We start from the raw sequence: 22667 nt of genomic DNA, 5'->3' as shown, positions 1-22667 counted from the left end.
AAACTTAATTATTTCCATTTCTTACATAGTCAAGATCATAATTCAGTGGAAAATAATGCCATCATAAGCAACACACCACATGTTTTTAGGGATTATCAAAGTATTTGTATATGATTTCTTTTTTTAAAGTAATGTGAAAATTTTCTAATATCAAAATTGTTTTTCCATAAACCTGTATAGATTATTGGATCACATTGTTGGTGATCTGTGAGAAATAATTACTCCAATCATATATAGAATGTTCTCCAAAACGATTTTAACAATGATTGAAGTCTACACATTTTTGGCATTGCTGTTTTTGGCAGCATCCCTTATTCTAGCATTCAAAAGGGCGAAATGGACTCATATTAAAAGCATTTCATTAAAACCTCAGTGTTCTCATAAAACCAAATTAATGAAGGTAAAGTAAAAGAAGTTACTCTGTTTAACAAGTAGTTACATAATGCTTACCGTGTGTCAACCTTTCTGTTTTAAGTACTTTGCAAATTGAAACTCTTAATCCTCATCACAACCCTATGAGGTAGTTAGTATTTCCATTTATAAATGAGGAAATGGTTTAGTATAGAGTCTAAGGTCACACAGGTGGCAGGTGGCAGAACCAGGATCCTAACCCAGAAAGTGACTCCTGAGCCTACCTTCCTAATCCTTGCTCTGCAGCCACTCAGCAGTTTCTGTGACTTTCTGCATGTTTTTCTGGATTTTCACTTCTTTTGATGGCCTAATGCTATGCATAAATTTTGTACCATTGACTAATCCACTTCCTTTGTGTCACATTTGCCTCATTTTACTGTTTCTTATTCACTTGACTGGCTAAAGCAGCTGACCTATCTAAATTAAGGAATCCAATGTATATTAGTAGTAACTGGATTAAGTTTTCATTGCCTTAGACATGTGCCTAAAAGGACTGTATTTAGATATTGACAAAACACATAAATCTTTGAGAATTGAAGGAAACTTTTCATATGTCTGAATTTTGGCTCACTGTAAGATATTTTTGGTTTTTGTATGAGAAGCACATATCAAATTCTAAACTCTGACATGGGAGAGATAAAAAGCTATATAGAAATTAAAAGTTTCCTTCATTTTTCTCTAGCTTCAGATTTCCTGACAACTAAGTTTAGTCTTGTTCATGATGACCCAGGCATGTCTCTTGTATTAAATTTTATTCAACTAAGAGATTCTTGTTTTTAACCAACTTGAAGACAGTAATCAAATGGGAGGCTCCACTATGGATAAAAAGCCAACCTTTATCTTAATTTTGGGTAAGGAACACACAGAAGTGAAATATGAACCCATTTTATGCACTGAGTAAAGGTCATGATTTTCAGGATGTCTTGAATAAGTTAGTAAATCTTTAACATTAAAAAAAGTTAAATGCTCAAAAATCAAAGAAAAGGCAAAACTGCCCACCCTCCTTTTCCAATGGCTGATTTAAGTCTTAAGGAATTTTTTCCTGAATAAAATGTTAGACCTTATTATGCCTCTGTGCTTTTGTTTTTGTTACTGTGAAATATGCCTGAGAGCATTTTTTATCCTTTTTCTTTCCAGATGACAGAAATGATGCTCAGGAGAGTAGTTTAAGAGACTTAATAGAAGAGCTGCCCGACACCCACTACTGCCTCCTCAAGTACCTATGCCAGTTCTTGACAAAAGTAGCCAAGCACCATGTGCAGAATCGCATGAATGTCCACAACCTCGCCACTGTATTTGGGCCAAATTGCTTTCAGTAAGTTAGTGGAGTTTTGCTGTTAATATTACATGCCACTTTTTCTTTATCGCTGCCTGAAATTACTTGGGTTGTAGAATCGTATTTCAGACTGAAAAGTCAACCAATTTATGGTGGAGGAGTTCTAGCTTGCTATTGGGCATTTTATCCTTGTTTTTCATCCCAATGTTGAATAAGGCAGATAATGCATTCTCATGAAAACCACAATTTATAATATTTCCAACAACTTTATATAAAATTCTGGAAATAAGTTTTACTTTCACTAAAAAGGGCATTTAAAAATTTTTAATCTGAAACATTGATTAGCAGAAAGGGAAGGAGTATAATGCATAATTTTTTAAATTGATAAAATCATTGCTAATAGAAAAATACAGGCTCAGTATGTCAGTAACAGAAAAATTAGCCTTTGCTACATTTGTTTTCTAGGAATAAACTAGACTAGAAATAAACTTGTCTCCTTGGCGGATGCTATAGCACTGGCCACAAGAATTTTTGTAAAACTTCATATTTCCTTTTTCTTGTTAATTCCTTAATTGTTGATATGTGAAACATGATTTTGCAATCCAGGGACTTTTCTTTTAACTCTCCTATTAACCTATTAATCTCCACTGATATCAAACACATTTCTTCTAGTTATAAGGACAGAGAAAGAATATACTCACACTTTAAAAGCTCTCATAAATTCTCAGCAATTTTTTAAATAGTGTATCTGCTTATACACTCAGTTCATCTGTAGACTCATTCATCAGCCCAGAACTAGTAATATTACAGTTCTCAGAATAACTGTCCAAATATAAACTGTGGCTTAGATCACAGTGAGTCCAGGGTTCCAGGACATTCACAGCCTATGGCCAGAAGTTCTACCTTTAAAAAAAAAAAAAAAGAGCGAGGAGAGCGCATGCGAGCGCATGTGCGCATATGCACGCGAGGGTGGGTGGGGCAGAGGAAGAGAATCTTCAAGTGTCTCCCTGCTCAGCACACAGCCCTCTGCAGGCTCAATCTCCAGATCCCTGAGATCATAACCTGAGCTGAAACCAAGAGTCAGACGCTTACCCGACTGAGCTACCGAAGTGCCCCAAGAAGTTCTACCTTAATAACTATTCCCATTGTAACCTTAGAGATTTAAAATTTTTTTAATTTTTTTTTTTTAAGATTTTATTTATTTGTCAGAGAGAGAGAGAGGAGCACAAGCAGGGGGAGTGGCAGGCAGAGGGAGAAGCAGGCTCCCTGCTGAGCAAGGAACCTGATGTGGGACTCGATCCCAGGACCCTGGGACCATGACCCAAGGCGAAGGCAGACGCTTAGCTGACTGAGCCACCCAGGTGTCCTGAGATTTAAATTTTAAATAGTAGCATTTCATAGGATATGTTAGGGTCTCATGAATAAATATCTCAAACATAGGCTCCACTAACTTTTTACTCACGAACTTTGTGTTAATGAAATAAGCTGTATTTATTCTTTTTACTCCTATGTTCAGAATAAACCTTTGGTGATTTACGTGTAAGAAATGAAGATAAGTGGAAAACTGTTTAGTAATTTTGAAACCCTAGATTCTAAGAGAGGTGAAAGCAAATTTTTATTTTTTTAATATTTATTTGTCAGAGAGAGAGAGACAGAGAGAGAGCACAAGCAGGGGAAGTGGCACACAGAGGGAGAAGCAGGCTCCCCACTGAGCAAGGAGCCAGTGTGGGACTTGATCCCAGGGTCCTGAGCTGAAGTCAGACGCTTAACCAACTGAGCCACCCAGGTGCACCTAGAGCACTTACTTTGTAACACACGGATCCATACCTTGTTGCTGACTTACTGGATTGGGCTTGATCTGGAATTTCTGGTAACCTGCTTCAATCAATCAAATATCAAATAAGTGATGAGTTTTTATTATAGGCTCTACTAATTAGTATAGCTTTGAAGCTTATTGTATTGTGGTAAAATATACATAACAAAATTTACCGTTTTACCATTTTTAAGTGTACAGTTCAGTGGCATTAAGTACATGTACATTGTTGTGATCGACTTGGTACGTATTTCTAAACTTACAAATATAGAAGTTGCCACTAGGTACTTTTCACATTGAAATAGAGTATAATTCAAAAAAAAATTTTTTTTTTTTAAAAGAAATAGAGTATAATTCTTAAAACAGCTATTTACTGAGCTCTTACCAAGTACTATACTGTCTCATTTATCTGATTGATTCTAAAGAGGCAGAAGTGGTTTATGTTGTCCTTGAAGTTCCTCAGTTTAGGTTAAGGAAAAGCAGACACTTCAACTCCAGTGACCTCACTTAGCTTTCCACTGATCATCTTTATCACATGTATGGACTATGATTCAAGGATAATTCTCACATGAACCACAAAAAGACAAACAAAGGAAATGCTTTTCTTAATACGTAAGATGACTATATTGCCTTAGTCAATAGATGAGGAAAAGTTTTCTTTTTTTTTTTAATAAGGGAACATCCTCATGAAATAATGTTAACTTTTGAAAGAACATAAAATTTCAGATGTAAAAAGGTATTGGCTATGAAATGTATAATCATAAAATGGAAGAATATGCACCAACAATAGATGAATGTTTGGTGCTCTGAATGCTGGGCTTTTGGGTGGCTCTTTAATTATAGGTTTTCAACATGTAATTCCAGTTATAGGTTTATTAAATTTAGATGATCATGTAATATTATCATTGTAAATACTCAAATAATATAAAGGTATATAGGATAAAAATAAAGTATCCCTCATTAGTACCTCCCACACCAACCTCTCCTTCCTAGGGATAAAATCCATAACCACTAGGTAGATATCCTTCCTAATTTCTGAACACAACCATAGATGTTTATTTTTTAAATATAAGTCTGATCATGATGCATATATTATGAAGCTTGATTTTTTTACAGTACCACTGGAACTTTTAATATCACTCTTATATACCTCATTCTTTAATATTTTGAATACTATGAATTTTCCCTAACTCGGTTAATTTTCCCCGTACTGATAAGCACTGAGGTGTCAATTCTTATAGATTAAGACAGAGATGCAGTGAATGTATCGAATGTTGTAACTCTTTATGTACATCTGCAACTATTTCTCTAGAATAGATAACCTAGAAGTGGAATTGCTTGGCTGAGGAGTTTATGCATTTTAAAATTAATGTGTGGTGCCCTTCATGAGGCTGTAACAATTTATATGATTCTACCATTGGTGTTTAGGAATACTCATTTCCCTGTAAGCTTGCTATACTGAGTGTTAACACATATTTAAATACTTGTTGATCTAATGGGAAAAAATGCTCTCCTAATTGTGAGGTTGTGTATATTTTAGACTTATGTGGTAGGTGGCATTAGTATTTGTGTTTCTCTGTAGTTTCTGCTTCTGTCTTATGATTGCTTTTTACTTTATTTTATATTTATGGCTCTTCTTGCTTTGTAGGAGTTCTCAGGTTTTCTAAAAACTAATCCTTTGCTAAAAAAAAAAATGTAGAACTTCATTCCTATTATGTTTGCCTTTTAGCTTTATGGTGATTTATTAAATTTTTAAAATTTTTAATTCACTTAAATTTGTCAACTCTTCCCCTTTCTTTTTATCGGGATTTGTATCTTGCTTAATAATAAATCTGAATACTATTTCTTGCTTAGTAATATTGTCTTAATAATAACAAAGGTATTACAATATATATTCTTCTTCTGTTATATTTATAGCTTTTTTATGATTAACTTTACACTTTTATCTAGAATTTATCATGTGTCATGTATAGATTCAGTTTGATTTTCTTCAGATAGCTAATTGTTGCCAAATAATACACTGAGCAGCATTATCTCTTTGCTAATTTACAGTGCCAACTCTATCACATATTAACTTTGCACACATACCTGAGTTTGTTTCTGGATTTTATATGGCTCATTCTTGTGCTTCTTTATTTTTCTATCAAATTTTCTCTTTCAGAGGAATTTTGGAATTTCCCTGTTAAGTGGTAGCTCATTTTTTTTTTAAGATTTTATTTATTTATTTGAGAGAGAAAGAGAGCAGGAACAGGGAGGAGAGGCAGAGGCAGAGGGAGAAGCAGGTTCCCTGCTGAGCAGGGAGCCCGATGCAGGACTCAATCCCAGGACCCTGAGATTATGGCCTGAGCCGAAGGCAGATGCTTAACCAACTGAGCCACCCAGGCACCCCGGTATCACATTGTTTTGATTTGCATTTCCCACATGTTGAATATCTTTTCATGTACTTATTGGCCATTTATATATTTCTGGAGAAATGTCTGTTCAGATTCTCTACCCATATTTTAATCAGATTTTCTTTATCATTGAGTTATAAGAGTCTTTCATAATTTTGGATATAAGTCCCTTATTAAATATAGGATATGCAAATACTTTCTCTCATTCTGAGTTGCCTTTTCATTTCCTTTTTTTTTAGATTTTAATTCCAGTATAGTCAACATACAGTGTTATATTAGTTTCAGGTGTACAGTGTGGTGATTCAGCAATTCTATTACTCAGTTTTCATCAGGATAAGTGTACTCTCAATCCCCTTCACTTATTTCACCCATATCCCCACCTACCTCCCCTCTGGTAACCATCAATTTGTTCTCTATAGTTAAAAGTCTGTTCTTTTGGTTGTCTCTTTTTTCCTTTATTCATTTCTTTTGTTTCTTAAAGTCCACATTTGAGCGGAATTATATGGTGTTTCTCTGACTGATATATCTCACTTAGCATTATACTCTCTAGATCTATGCATGTTGTTGTCAGTGGCAAGATTTCATTCTTTTATGGCTAAATAATCCATTGTGTGTGTATGTATACACACACACACTACATCTTCTTTATCCATTCATCATTGATGGACACAGGCTACTTTCCTAATTTGGCTATTGTAAATAATGCTGCAATAAATATAGGGGTGCATGTATCCCTTTGAATTAGTGTTTCATATTCTTCAGATAAAAAGCCAGTAGTGCAATTACGGGATCATAGGCTAGTTCTGTTTTTGATTTTTTGAAGAACTTCCATACTGTCTTCTACAGTTGGTGCACCAGTTTGCATTCTCACCAACAGTGCACAATTGCTTCTTTTTCTCCACATCCTCACCAACACTTGTTGTTTCCTGAGTTTTTTATTTTAGCCATTCTGAAAGGTGTAAGGTGATATCACATTGTGGTTTTGATTTGCATTTCCCTGATGGTGAGTGATGAACATGTTTTCATGTGTTTGTTGGCCATTTGTATGTCCTTTGGAGAAATGTCTATTCATGTCTTCTGTCCCTTTTTTAATTGGATTGTTTTTTGGATGTTGAGTTGTATCAGTTCTTTATATATTTTGGATACTAACCCCATATCAGATATGTCATTTGCAAATATCTTCTCCCATTCAGTAGGTTGCCTTTTAGTTTTGCTGGTTGTTTCCTTTGCTGTGCAGAAGTTTTTATTTCCATATAGTCCCAATAGTTTATTTTTGCTTCTGTTTTCCTTGCCTCAGGAGACATATCTAGAAAAATGTTGCTACGGCCGATGTCAGAGAAATTACTGCCTGTGATTCTTCCAGGATTTTTATGGTTTTAGGTCTCATGTCCTCAATTCATTTTGAATTTATTTTTGTGTATGGTGTAAGAAAGAGATCCAGTTTCATTCCTTTGCATGTTTACCCAAAACCATTTGTGGAAGAGACTATTATTTTCCCATTGCATGTTCTTTCCTGCTTTGTTGAAGATTAATTGACCATGTAATTGTGGGTGTATTTCTGGATTTTCTATTCTGTTCTACTGATCTATGTGTCTGTTTTTGTACCAGTACCATATCAGTTTTGGTTACTATAGCTTTGTAGTATAACTTGAAGTCTGGAATTGTGATACCTCCAGCTTTCTTTTTCAAGATTGCTCTGGCTATTTGGCTACTTTTGTGGTTCCATACAAATTTTAGGATTTTTTGTTCTACTTCTCTGAAAAATGCTGTTGGTATTTTGATAAGGATTGCATTAAATCTATAGATTGCTTTGAGAAGTATGGACATTTTAACAGTGTTCTTCCAATCATGAGCATGGAATATCTTTCCATTTGTTTGTGTCATTTTCAGTTTCTTTCACCAGTGTTTTATAGTTTTCAGAGTACAGGTCTTTCCCTTCTTTGGTTAAGTTTATTCCTAGATATTTTATTATTTTGGTGCAATTGTAAATGGGATTTTTTTTCTCAATTTCTCTTTCTACTGCTTCATTATTAGTGTATAGAAAAGCAACAGATTTCTGTACATTGATTTTTGTATCCTGCAACCTTACTGAATTCATTTATCATTCTGGTAGTTTTTGTGTTGAAGTCTTTAGGATTTTTTATATATAGTATCATGTCAGCTGCAAATAGTGAAAGTTTAACTTCTTCCTTACCAACTTGGATGCCTTTTATTCCTTTTTCTGGTTTGATTGTTCTGGCTAGGACTTCCAGTACTATGTTGAATAAAAGTGGTGAAAGTGGACATTCTTGTCTTATTCCTGACCTTAGGAGAAAAATCTGTTTTTCCCCATTGAGTATGATGTTAACTGTAGGTTTTTCATATATGATCTTCAATATGTTGAGGTATGTTCCCTCAGAACCTACTTTGTTGAGGATTTTTATCATGAATGGTGTTGTACTTTGTCAAGTGCTTTTTCCATATCAAATGAAATGACCATATGGTTTTTATCCTTTCTCTTATTGCTGTGATGTATCACATTGATTGATTCGTGAATATTGCCCCCCAAGAATAAATTCCACTTGATCATGGTGAATGATTTTTTTTAATGTATTGTTGGATTGGTTTGCTAATATTTTGCGGAAGATTTTTGCATCTTGTTCATGAAAGATACTGGCCTGTAGTTTTCTTTTTTTGTAGTGTCTTCATCTGGTTTTGATATCAGGGTAATGCTGGCCTTTTAGAATGAATTTGGAAGATTTCCTTCCTCTTCCATTTTTTACAATAGTTTGAGAAGAATAGGTATTAACTCTTCTTTAAATGTTTGGTAGAACTTGTTTGTGAGGCCGTGTGGTCCTGGGCTTTTGTTTGTTGGGAGTTTTTCAATTACTGATTCAATTTCATTGCTAGTAATCCATCTGTTCAAATTTTCTATTTTTCCTGATTCAGTTTTGGGAGGTTATATATTTCTAGGAATTGAACCATTTCTCCTAGGTTGTCCAATTTGTTGGCACATAATTTGTCATAATACTCTCTTTCAATCCTTTGCAATTCTGTGGTATCAGTTTCTACTCTTTTATTGTGATTTTGTTTGAGTCCTTTTTTTTTTTCTTTTTTCTTTTTTTTCTTTTTTGATGAATCTGGTAAAGACTTATCAATTTTGTTGTTCTTTTCAAAGAACCAGCTCCTGGGTGCCTGGGTGGCTCAGTCAGTTAAGCATCTGCCTTTGGCTCAGGTCATGATCCCAGGGTCCTGGGATCGAGTCCCACATTGGGCTCCTTGCTCAGGGGGGAGTCTGCTTCTCCCTCTGCCCCCTCCCCACTCGTTCTCTCAATCTCTCTCTCTCTCTCTCAAATAAATAAAATCTTAAAAAAAAAAAAAAAAAAGAACCAGCTCCTAGTTTCATTGATCTCTTCTATTATTTTGGGGTTTTGTTTTTTGTTTTTCAATTTTTTTTTTAGTTTCTATTTCATTTATTTCTGCTCTGATCTTTATTATTTCCTTCCCTCTGCTGATTAGGGGTATTGTTTGTTGTTTTTCCAGCTTCTTTAGGTATAAAGTTAAGTTGTTTGAGATTTTTCTTGCTTCTTGAGGTAGGCCTGTATTGCTATAAACTTCCCTCTTAGAACAGCTTTTGCTGTATCCTAAAGATTTCAGACACAACAAAGTTGTGTTTTCATTTTCATTTATCTCCATATGCTTTTTAATTTCTTCTTTGACTTCTTGGTTGACCCATTCATTAGTTAGTAGCATGTTCTTTAACCTCCATGTATTTGTGCTCTTTCCAGATTTTTTCTTGTGGTTGATTTCTAATATCATGGTATTGTGGTCAGAAAAGATGTGTGGTATGTCTTCGATCTTTTTGAATGTGTTCAGACTTGTTTTGTGCCTAATATGTGATCTCTTCTGGAGAATGTTCCGTGTGCACTTGAAAATAATGTGTATTCTGCTGTTTCAGGATGGATTTTTGGGGGGGAGGGAATGTTTTGAATATATCTGTTACATCTACCTGGTTCATTCAAAGCCACAGCTTCCTTGTTAATTTTCTATTTGGACAACCTAGGCATTGACCTAAGTGGGGTGTTAATGTCCCCTACTGTTATTGTATTACTATCAAGTAGTTCCTTTATGTTTGTTATTAACTCCTTTATGTGTTTGGGTGTTCTCATGTTTAGTGCATAAATATTTACAGCAGTTATATCTTCTTGTTGGATTGTTCCCTTTATGGTTATACAGTGACATGTCTTGTGACAGTCTTTGTTTTAAAGTCTGTTTCATCTGATATAAGTATTGCTACTCTGGCTTTCTTTTGACATCCTTTTGCATGATATGTTTCTTCATCCCCTCACTTTCAATCTGCAGGTGTCTTTAGGTCTCAAATGAGTCTCTTCTAGGCAGCATGTAGATGGTCTTGTTTTTTTATCCATTTTGGTCACCCTATGTTTCTTGATTGGAGCATTTAGTCCATTTACATTCAAAGTAATTACTGACAGTATGTTTTTATTGCCATTTTGTTACTTGTTTTATGGTTGATTTTGTAGTTTTTCTCTGTTCCTTTCTTCCCTTGTGCTCTCATTATTTGGCTTTTTAGTGATATACTTGATTTCTTAATTTTATTCTTTGCATATCTATTACTGGTTTTTGATTTGTGGTTACCATTGGTTTGTATATAACATCTTTTGCATATAGCAGTGTTTTAAGTTGATGGTCATTTAAGTTTGAAACTGTTCTTTACTCCTCCCCTGACCATGTTTTAGATATATAGTGTCATACTTTACCTCCTTTTATTTTGTGAGTCCCTTGACTGATTTTTATAAATATAAGCACTCCTTTTGTGCTTCCTACTTTTCTTGTTCGTATGTATGGTCTTTCCTTTCTATCCAAAGAGTCCCCTTTAACACTTCTTGTAGGGCTGGTTTAGTGATAATGAATGTCTTTAACTATTAGCTGGGAAACTCTTTATCTCTGCTTTTATTCTGAATGATAGCCTTGCTGAATAGAGTATTTTTTGCCTGCAGCTTTTTTCCTTTCAGCACTTTGAATATATCGTCCCACTCCCTTTCAGCTGATAGCCTTATGGGGTTTCCTTCATATGTAACTGTTTTCTTTTCTCTTGCTGCTTTTAAAATTCTCTCTTTATCACTACTTTTTGCCATTTTAATTACTATATTTCTTGGTATGGACCTCCTTGGGTTGTTTTTGTTGGGAGATCTCTATGCCTCCTGGATCTGGATTTCTGTTTCCTTCCTCAGATTCGAGAAGTTTTCAACTATTATTTCTTAAAATAAATTTTCTGCCCCATATTCTCTTCTGAGATCCTTGTAATGTGCATGTTATTACACTTGATGGTGTTGCTGAGTTCCCTCAGTCTATTCTCATTTTCATAATTTTTATTCTCTCACCTGCTCAGCTTAATTACTTTCCATTCCTCTGTCCTCTAGGTTGCTGATTCATTCTGCTTCCTCTAATCTACTCTTTATTCCATCTAGTGTATTTTTAGTTTTATTGTGTTCTTCATCTCTGATCGATTCTTTCTTATCTCTTTGTTAAGGGTCTCACTGATGTCCTGCAGTCTTTTCCCAAGTCCAGTGAGTATTTTATGATCATTACTTTAAATTCTCTATCAGGCAAATTACTTAATCTCCATTTTGTCTGGTTGTCTTGCTGTAATTTTGTTCTGTTCTTTCATTTAGAACATATTCCTCTGTCTCCTCGTTTTGTCTAACTCTCTGGGTCTGTTTCTGTGTGTTAGAAAAGTCAGCTATGTCTCCTGCTCTTGAAAGTAATGGCCTTAGGAAGAAGAGGTCCTGCTCTGCAGTGCAGTATCCCCCCATTTACTAGAACCTGGCACCTGAGGGGTGTCTCCTATGTGTGTTTATTGTACCCTGTTATTGGGGCTCAGCTGCTTTTTCGTTTGTCAGAGATGCAGTAACACCAAACTGCAGGGTGCTTTGCCTGAATTTTCCTCTGGGAAGGTTTCATTGGTAGGCAGGGCTGCAGTCAGACCAGATGTCTGCCTCCAGCCTACTACTGGAGCCAGTCTCACTGGTGTGTATGGTTATCTTTCCCTCTCCCTGGGGCAGGAGTCCCTTTGAAGTAGTGCTGGCCCCTGTAAGGGCTGCTTGCACACTGCCTAGCTTATGACACCACTTTGGATGGACTCTGGCCAAGAGCATATTGGAGGGGGCATATCCACAACATGAGTTGGGGCAGGACTCACAGTGTTAGCAAGGTTTGCAGCTGGTCCTCTTCAAGAGGGGACCTGCTATTGCCAGAACCAAGGTCATTCAGGTTGGTGCAGGTGGATCCACAAAGTGATGTGGGGAGAGGCATGGTATTAGCAAGGTTTGCGCTGATTTTCTGTGGGAGGAGACCTGCTATGCAGGGACTGAGGTAAGCCTGGCAGGAGGGGGCGGGGGAGGCATGGTGTTAGCAAGTTAGGTAGCTAATATAGGCATCATGGTGGTTTCTGCAGGTAGCTGTGTGTTTATGCTGGGGGTCAGGGGAGGGAAATGGTACCTGTCAACTCCTTTGCTCCTGGAGGAGTCTCCCATTGATCTCTGTCCCTCCAGGACTCCCTCTGAGATTAGTAAACAACTCTCCCTCCCAAATGTCCCAGGTGTTTTTCAAACTGCTGCTTCTATGCTGTATCTCTGTAGGGTCTTTTTGTGCTGTCGTCTTGAGGGTGGAGACTCATTTCCTCTTGCCCTCCTGGCTTTCCCAGAGGGAGCCTGTTGATTTTTAAAATTCCAGGTTTTAAGTCCCACTGGTTGTAAGAAGTCATGAAATTTGGCCCCATGCGTGTTCTCTGGTGTGAGGGTCTGTTTCTCTCCCCTCTTCACATTAGTGTCCTCCCTCCAGAGGACAGTCCTTTGGGTCCATTTAGCTCTGGACCCTATCTCTGCCCTTTCTACCCTCTTTAATATAGCCTCTTCTCTGCATTTAGTTATGGAGTTAATTCTGCCAGGCTTCAGGTCATTTTCTGGGTTACTTACACTGATATAAGTGTTATCTAATTGTAACTGTGGTATGAGGTGAGGTAAGGGTCCTCCTACTCAGTCATCTGCCAGCAATCCCCTACTATTTTCTTTTCTTTATTGTGTGTTTTTAAGCATGATTTTTAAAATTTTGATGATGTTCAGTATATTGATTTTTTTTTTTCTGTTGCTTATGCTTTGGTGTTGCATCTAAGAAGGTTTTGCCTAACTTATGAAGATACTTTCTCCGAGAGGTTTATAGTTTTAACTCTTCTCATTATGAAGTTCATTTCAAGTTCATTTTTGTGCCATGTAAGGAAGGAATCCAATTTCATTCCTTTGCATGTGATGTGCAGTTATCCCAGTACCATTTCTTGAAAGTACTATTTTTCCCATTGAATTATCTTAGTCTTTTTGAAAATTAATGGACTATGATTGCCAGGGTTTATTTTTAGACTCTCAATTTTATTCCATTGATCTCTATACATCTATACTTAGTCCAGTACCAATTGTCTTGATTATTGTAGCTTTTTAGTAAGTTTTGAAATCAAGAAATGTCAATTTCCAGCTGTGTTTTTTTTTTCAAGGTTGTTTTAGCTATTCTAGGTCCCTTGTTTTTCCAAATGAATATAGGATCATCTTATAAATTTCTGTAAAAAAGCCTGGAAGTATTTTTATAAGAATTTTGTTGAATCTGTAGATCAATTTAGGGAGTATTGCCATCTTAATATTATATTTTCCAATCCATGAATATGGGATATCTTTCCATTTACTTATATCTTCTTTAGTTTATTTCAACAATGTTTTATCATTTTCAGGTACAAATTTTATACTTCTTTTGTTGAATCTTAAATATTTCTTTTGGGTGCTACTCTAAATACAGTTTTCTTAATTTTGTTTTTTGTTCATTGGTGGTGCTAACATAGTTCTAATTTGCATTCATTTTATTATGAATAAAGTTAGACATCTTTACTGAATAACTGTTTAAGGGCCATTTGCCTTTCTTTCTCGTGATGTGTTTATTCCTGTCTTTTGCCCATTTTCCTGTGAGGTCTTTAAGGTTTTTTTTTTCCTTGTTGGACTTATATTTATTTTTAGCCTCTCTATCCTCTAATAAACACATTTAAAATGAATTTTCCTCTCAGTACCATTTTAGAACATTACTTTCAGTGTCACTGTATCACTTTTTGTTATAGGTTGAATTGTCCAAGATATAAACCCTGAGACTGAGGTTTCAAACAGTAGTTGTATTGGGTAATGTCTTTAGAGCTACTCCTATAAACCATAGAGAAGTGTAGGATTAGGGAGAAGAAGTTGAACTTTCATGCAGTTGTAACAAAAGCCTCAATCAGTCCCCAATTTACTTAGAAGTTTAGATGGCCTTTCAGAGTTATCTCAAATTGAGTCAAGGAGACTGGTCCATTTAATCCATTTTTATCAGTCACTGGAGTTGAGCTGTGCCTAAGAAGGTGGTATAATCTTGGGGTAGCCATGAGCCATAAGCAGGCAACACTCTCAGCAGCTGGGCTAATGAATGAAACTTGAAGAGGGAATCTGATATGATTCCACAGAAACCACTATATTTTTATAATGTGATAATATTTTTATAGTATACTATGGCACAGTAATATTTTTCTATGAAGCGAACATTGGACAGTAAGCTGTGTTTGTTATATATGACTTTTCTAAGGAAATTTCTTTTTTTTTTTAAAGATTTTATTTATTTATTTGACAGAGAGACACAGTGAGAGAGGGAACACAAGCAGGGGGAGTGGAAGAGGTAGAAGCAGGCTTCCTGCTGAGCAGGGAGCCTGATGTGGGGCTCGATCCCAGAACCCTGGGACCATGACCTGAGCCGAAGGCAGACGCTTAACAACTAAGCCACCCAAGCGCCCCTAAGGAAATTTCTAGTATCCTCGTTTCTAGGACCAGTAAAAGCCCTCCTAAGGAATATTATTCTTAGAGATGAGCAGGAATTGCTTTCCCTAAGTTTTGATAGTTATTAAAATGGGTACTGGATTTTCAGTCGTTTGGATGGTATGACCTAATAAAAGAAAGTTAATCTAGTCTTCTGCCATTTGGTAGGTTTGATATTCTGCCTTATTTATTTTTCTGTTACTTTTTATGTAAAATGGGACATACAAGGTTTGCTTTGAAACTTAAGACCATAAGAGAAAGTCTTGGTTCATGGTACTCAATTAGTAGAGTAGTGTTGGAAAACATGTGCATTTAACTGAATACATTTAAAATTAAGGGAAAGATCAGGTTTTATAGATTCTGTCCATCATACCAGTTAGTGAACTGGGCTCCTTAGAAACATAAGATCGGGGACATGACTTTTTTCTTACCTCAGTTATCTTAGTTTTCACTTTATTCTTACATTTGGTACAAGCTTCTTACAGTATTGAGTATACTTTTTAATATTTAAAGAAAAATTTTCTGGTCCAATAAAACTTTTAAATACAGACCAACTTCTTCAACTTTAGTATTTGTAGCAGACACAAGTCTTATTATGTCCTCAGATTGCCTTGGCATTACCCACTTCCCAGACCAGTCTGCCACCAGTGTTTGACCTTTTACCTGCCTTGGGAATGCTGGATTCTTGTCCTTGGCTGCTGCCTTGAAGCTGGGTCAACCAGCCACTTGCATGGAGTTTCTGGCTTTCCCACCACTGGACCCCGTACTAGGCTCTGAATTCCTGATGGGTTGCCAGAGGAGCTGGATAAGGCAATCTGAAAGTCTAGAACAGTTAAATCCCTCTGAGTGAACCTTGGCAATGGGAAATAGAAATCAGGAGGGAACTAGGTAGATCCCTTTTTTCTCCCTCCCATGGAATTCTCTATCCCATGGTTTCTTCTTGCAGCCAACCTGGTGAATTCCAGGCTGCCAAACAAAGCATCTGTCAAGCAAACTGTTGTGTGGCTTGGGGTTTCTTTGTGAAATAGCTATTGACATTTTACTTTGTTTCACATCCCTACTTCCCTTCTTTCCTCACCCATGCTGTCCCATACCCCATCCCAAAATAGTGCACCAACATCCTTATTCTTGGCTCAGCCTCAGGTTTGTTTTTTGTTTTTGTTTTTGTTTTTGAGACTCTCAAAAATTTTTTGAAAATTTTTAAGCCACTGTACACCTACAGAGAGCAGACTGTTCCAGTACAGGAGGAAAATTTGTTTTCTTAAGATATGATGAAAGATGTTATACTTTTAGGTATTTTAAAGGATAATGTTAGCTATGCATGATTTTTTTTTTTTCACATGCTGACTGGAAACTAAATTCCCCATAAGTAGCAACTCCACTGTAAATGTTATACTTCCCCAATACTATTATATGACTCCTTTGAATTTAAAGTTTCCTTTGACGAAAAGTGTTCAAAAGTTGAGAATGTCAGAAAAAACTACATATTTGTTTCTACTGTTATTTAAAGTTAATTGAAAAATGTATTTGTTAAATGACACTAACAAAGATACTGAAGATCCTTAATGACCTTTAGCTGAGTTTTTTTGTTGTTGTTGTTAATATTCTTTTTTTTTTAAGATTTTATTTATTTATTTGACAGAGAGATAGAGAGCACAGATAGGCAGAGTGGCACGCAGAGGGAGAAGGCGGCTGTCTGCCGAACAGAGAGCCTGATGTGGGGCTCCATCCCAGGGCCCTGGGATCATGACCTGAGCCGAAGGCAGACGCCTAACCAACTGAGCCACTCAGGCGCCCCATTTTTTATTAATATTCTTGACACTTTGCATTAAACCTAGTGTGCACACTTAGTTTTCATCATTTAATAACATCAATAACATCAAAATGTAATCTCCAGTAATTAAATTTGCTAATTGCTACTGATGATGAGCCATTTTGATCAAATTCCATGTCATTTCTTTGCTTCCTTTGCCTTTTGTCTATAGATCTGTAGATTAATCCTATTGTTTGAAACCAGTGTATCAATTTAATCAATAAGGTAATTGGTAATATTCTAGCTATTTATGACGCTTAAAGAGGTAAAGGAATTTTAGAGTTTGAATAAAAAGCCTTTCATGTGTGCCTTAATCCAAGATGTCACATTTTTGCTTATAAAAAAGTATAAAAAAGATTTTAAAACTGTTTTGGGGCTCCTTCAAATCTTGCAGAAAAATAACACAGTAAGTTAATGGTACCAAATCACTAACTTGTAACCTGTAGCTCATGATCTTTGTGTGTATGTGTATATAATTAGGTATTTGGACAACATCAGTAAATATTAGATGAGATCAGCTAAATTCATAGACACAAACAGGATGTGTAACCAGATAAGCCTACAATGTTGCCATCATGTTATCTGCTAATAGCTACTAAGCAGCTTTGTTTGGTTTGCAGCCCAAATGTTACTTTTAGAAAATTGGTAATTTGGATTGAAAAATATAGATAGTTGAAATTTTAAAAAATGAAGCCCAACCCTGGTTTCATATAGTCATATATTTATAACCTCATTAACATACTATTTATAAAATGCAAGTTGTTCATTTAATTTTTTTTTTAAGATTTTATTTATTTGAGAGAGAAAGAGCATGAGAGGGGGGAGAGTCAGAGGGAGAAGCAGACTCCCCACTGAGCAGGGAGCCCGATGTGGGACTCGATCCCGGGACTTCAGGATCATGACCTGAGCCAAAGGCAGTCGCTTAACTAACTGAGCCACACAGGCACCCTGTTCATTTAATTTTTAGCACAATTGTACTTATTGCTGCCATCCTCCATAAACATGTTTTGGCATATTAAAGAGTGGGTGATTGGAAAGTTCCTCCTGTCTCTGCTGAAACCTGTACCTGCACTTTTCAGTGGTTACCTCATTGCCTTAAGTCTGTCTTATCCCACTGTCACTTGTAACTGTGATAATTAACTTTGCAGTTGCCTTTTTTCTGCCAAATGGGTGTAAGTTTATTTTTTATGACAAAAGTAACATATGTTCATTGTAAAAAAAAAAATTTTTTAAACCAAAAAACCCAGGAATAAGGATGAAGATGAAAATCATCCATAATTCTATTATCCAGACCTAGTCACTATTCACACTTAGGCTTATGTGCTTCCATATTCTTTGCATGCTCACATGTATATTTATATTGATGTCTGATTAAAGATAGGGCAATAAAATAATACTGGTTTGTAACCTTTATTTTAAAACTTAATGTCATCTATCATGGCATTTTTTCCATACTTAAAATTCTACATCATCATTTCTGATGACAGTATTGCATTCTCATCCTTTGATCAATATCCTTTATTTAAGCTGTCCCTATAAAGGGCATTTCACGTGGGTGCCTGGGTAGCTCAGTTGTTAAGTGTCTGCCTTCGGCTCAGGTCATGATCCCAGAGTCCTGGGATCGAGCCCCACATCAGGTGCTCAGCGGGAAGCCTGCTTCTCCCTCTCCCACTCCCCCTGCTTGTGTTCCTGTTCTCGCTGTCTCTGTCTCTGTCAAATAAATAAATAAAAATCTTTAAAAAAAAAAAAGGCATTTCATGGTTGTTTTTTCTCAGCAATAATTAAAGGTAGTATTTATTGAGTGCTTACTCAATTCCTCGTAGTGTTCTAGGTGTTTTTCATTTATTTGCTTATTTATCCTCAAAACTTTATGAGGCAGGTACTCTTCTTATCTCTACTTTTCACATGAAGAAGCTGGAGCACAGAAGTTGTAACTTGCTCAAGGTCACATGGCTAAGAAGAAGTTTGAGTCAGGGTTTTGAATCCAGACAGGCTGGCTCCTGAGCTCCAAGCTCTAATCACTGCTCTGTAAGTGTTTCCCCTATAAACAGCATCGCAGTGACTATTCTTGAACATACATTTTCATATAGTCATATATTTATAACCTCATTAACATACTATTTATAAAATGAATATACTATTTATACTTAGAATATATGTGAACTTCACTAATTATTTTCTTTGGATGTACTTTTGGAAGTAGACTTGCCTGGTCAAGGAATACTCATATTAGCAGTTTTTTCTTCATTGAAAGGGTGTACCAGGGCACCTGGGTGGCTCAGTCATTAAGCGTCTGCCTTCGGCTCAGGTCATGATCCCAGGGTCCTGGGATCGAGTCCCACATTGGGCTCCTTGCTCAGCGGGAAGCCTGCTTCTCCCTCTCCCACTCCCCCTGCTTGTGTTCCCTCTCTCGCTGTATGTCAAATAAAGTCTTAAAAAAAAAAAAAAAAAAAAGGGTGTACCAGTTCATGCTGTGGGCAGGAGTCTAGGACTGTTGTCTCCTTTCCCACATCTTCTCCAACACCGATGTTATCCTACCTTGATGTGTTTGCCAATATAATAAGTGAACATTATTTCTTTTTAAAATTCTCGCTTATTTGATTATTGTGAGGTTTAACATATTTAAAAGCCTATTTTCCCCAAATAGTTTTACTTTTGTCAATTGCCTTTTCACTCTTTTTTCAGTTTTTCTATGATGGTACTCTTGTTGTTATTGTTGTTATTGTTGTTGTTACTGATTTGTAGGAGCTCCTTTTGAGTATCACTATTAATTTATTGTTATACATTGAAAATGTTTCTCACAGCTTATATTTCATATAATTCACGTTATATGAATTCATATAATTCATGTTAGAACCTTATAATTCTTTTGCCATAAAGAAGTTGAGAGATTTTATTAATGCTATATATATCGATTTGTGTTGTTTGGGTTTGTTATCCTTAAAAGGCCTTCAACCTCAAGGTTATAAGAATATTTACTAATACTGTCTGTGTTTTCGAGGTTTTGTATTTTAATATTTATACTTAGAATATATGTGAACATTGTTTTACAACAAGTATGCTATGGGAATCTAACAGTTATTAAATATTCTCTTAGATTTTATCTTAGGGTATATGCCATTTTTTAACATTTAGGTACCGAATTTTAGTGAAATTTATTTTGGGATGAGGTATGATTTAAGGATATAGTTTTTCACTGAATAGTTAACCTGTTAACCACACAGTATCTAGAGAGTAATTCATGCTTTGCCAAGTAATTTGAAATGGCACTTTTATCATTATATCAAGTTCTTAAATATATTTTGGCTTTCTCTGGGCTCTGTTCCGCTACCCTGATCTGTCTGCTTCTCTGGTGCGAGTATCATACCCTTTATATTTTAATGACATGTGTGGTATTTTTCCATTTAACTCTCCTTTTTTCAGGATTGTCCTGGATAATTATGGGCATATTTTCTCCCAAAAGAACTCAGCATATTTTTCTAGATCTAAAAGTTCCCAATGAGCTTTTAGGTTTTTTCAGGTGTAGTTGGAATCATTCATTTAATAAAAGGACATATCCCCTCATTTGGTCCAGTTTTTACTTATGTATTTTTGTTTCATAAAATTAGAGGAGCTTAAAAAAATATGTAAAATTGCAAGGTATACAGTGAAAAATCATCCACTAGTTGTATTACTTAAAAATAATGACTTTAAATTTTTTATCTATTTTCTTCCAGCTTTTCCCCCAGGTATATATACTTTTTAAAAATTTTATCAATGTTCTATTTCATATACATTTTTAATCCTGCATTTTTACAGAACATTAAATTATAAATCTCTCCCATGTCACTGAAATCTGTTGGTTTACATCATTTTTTAATTGCTCATAGCCAGGCCTTTTTTTTTTTTTTTTTTTTAAAGATTTTATTTAATTTGACAGAGAGAGAGAGAGCGAGAGCAGGAACACAAGCAGGGGGAGTGGGAGAGGGAGAAGCAGCCTCCCCACTGAGCAGGGGGCCCAATGAGGGGCTCGATCCCAGGACCCTGGGATCACGACCTGAGCCGAAGGCAGACGCTTAACGACTGAGCCATCCAGGCACCCCGATAGCCAGGCCTTTTTATACAGAAGATGACAGACTTGTATTTATTAAATTCTGTGTGTGTACAACAAGTACAATCATCTATTTTTCATGGAGAATCCAAAAGCATAATTGGTAGTCTCATACTTACATGGCTAAAGAACTGAAGTATATGAAATATCAGTGTTTAGGATTAGAGAGCTAAAATAGAACTGCTAGAATATATTTTGGTCCATTCCAGTTGAAACTCAGAAGTAGGCAAGAGAATAATCAATTGCTTTTTAAAGAGAGTAAAAACCAAATTGGTGCCGAAAGATTTCTACATTATCGTTGTTCCTTGGATTTGTTATCGGATAGATTAAAGTATTATGTTGACCGTATAAAACTGCTATTTTTCTAATTCAAAATGGTCCAATACTGAAATTCATATAATTCAATCTAATAGTAAGCTCAAGTCTGTTTCTAGTATTATCAGTTAAGACCATGAATTTGGGTCATAAGAAATTAAAATATGCATACTGAAAACAGTACTATAAATTTTCCATTAGCTGTCCACTTTTTTTTTTCAGAAATCATGATGTTTTATAAGTTTATATAAACCATACATAGTATTGCTTCTGATATTCTGTGTGAAGGGTAAACTGTATTACTTTAGTGGTAATAATGATACTTCAAACCTTGGTTTTTCAAACAGAAGTAATCAGAAAAAAGGTTTTTTGACCTTGGTCTCACTTGAGAGGTGGCAGTAGATCTGTAAGTGGTTACCCAGCATATTGATTGCTTGTTTGTAATAAATGAAATAAGCAACCAATAGTATTGATAAATAAACAGTGTAATTTACATTTTTTTATGTGAAATAATTTACTTTGTTATATTGCAAGGAGCAGTGATTTTGTTTTTCCTACTAATCTTAGTTTAGTACATTATAAGTCAGTGCTGATATGAGAAAAGATGAAATAGATGGTTTGTAGTCTTTTACCACATCACTGTGATGCAATGTTTTTAAAATGTGTGAACTCTTCTCTGGAATATACTTCTCTAGAGAAATAACCAGGCTTAGTGGTTGAACATTGCTGATTGGGGTCAGAGTCAAAGATTTCTTATCCTTTTAAAAATAATCCCTGGAGCCCTTCAATCTCTGTGGGAATGCAGTGATTAAGCAATAACATCTGTCTGGCAGTTAATGATCATCTGGAGAAATATATGGTCCAGCATAAATTCAAGGTCCTTTAAGTCAGTCGGTTATTTATTAAAGAGAAATGCCCAGCCAGAAGACATCAACACTACTCTGCTAAATACTACTTTAAAAAATAAAATTGCATGTTCCTTTTCTAAAATACTTTCAAAGGACTTCTACATTCATGATTTGTTTATTTCTTATATCAGTCTTAGAGAGCAAGCCAGATGATTTCATTTATAAAGGCTGACATGAGGTTCCATGGGGTGGCTGATAGAGGGGTGGTGTCAATGATTGGCCTCAAGTTCTATAACTACCAAGCAGGAAGACTAAGAATAGGGTGCCTACATACTCCTAGTCTGCTGTGTTTTCTACTAGATCACATATTTTCTTAAGATAATATTATAGATGTTGTTTACTGCACCATACTTTTTCTTGCCAGTCATGATCTGTGTTGTAGCACTTGCCTTGATGTGGCCCATGTGTGTATAAAGTACAGGCTTGAAGAAATGAAAGAATTTAAAGCAAATAGTCTTTTCTTTGGGGAAAAAAAAGCAAATGCAGAATCTAATAATTCTATTTTTCTTATTTTAAGTGTCTCTAAAAGAAAAAGTGAAAGCAAGATCATCTTACTAATGGAGTATGGTTGCTGTCTATAAGACTTCAAAATTAAAACTAGTGCCATATGTCTTGTTCAATGCAATCTTGAAAATAGCTGTGACCTTTTAAACTCCCTGAATCTCATCCAGTGATGACAAGTGGCAAATTTTGGCATACATACAAAAAAAAAAATATATATATATATATATATATACACACACACACACACATATATGTGTATATATAGATATAG

At 35.6% G+C, this 22667-nt stretch overlaps 1 protein-coding gene across 4 annotated transcripts in view; it reads left to right on the top strand.

The window, feature by feature from the left end:
* The window catches only part of FAM13A (family with sequence similarity 13 member A), a 363045-nt gene that overhangs the window by 90156 nt on the left and 250222 nt on the right, over window positions 1-22667 (top strand). For 3 of the 4 annotated variants that reach the window (XM_078068955.1, XM_078068954.1, XM_078068953.1), the window contains exon 4: window positions 1549-1726. The exons of the other annotated variant lie outside the window; for it this stretch is intronic. In XM_078068955.1, the coding sequence (XP_077925081.1) occupies window positions 1549-1726 (178 nt within the window). The remainder of the gene's footprint in view (window positions 1-1548; window positions 1727-22667) is intronic. 4 annotated transcript variants of the gene reach the window in all.

The sequence above is a fragment of the Halichoerus grypus genome, chromosome 3 (genome assembly GCF_964656455.1).
Source record: "Halichoerus grypus chromosome 3, mHalGry1.hap1.1, whole genome shotgun sequence".
Taxonomy (NCBI): domain Eukaryota; kingdom Metazoa; phylum Chordata; class Mammalia; order Carnivora; family Phocidae; genus Halichoerus; species Halichoerus grypus.
The sequence above is the reverse complement of the archived record's forward strand: the minus strand, read 5'-3'. Positions and strand labels throughout refer to the sequence as shown.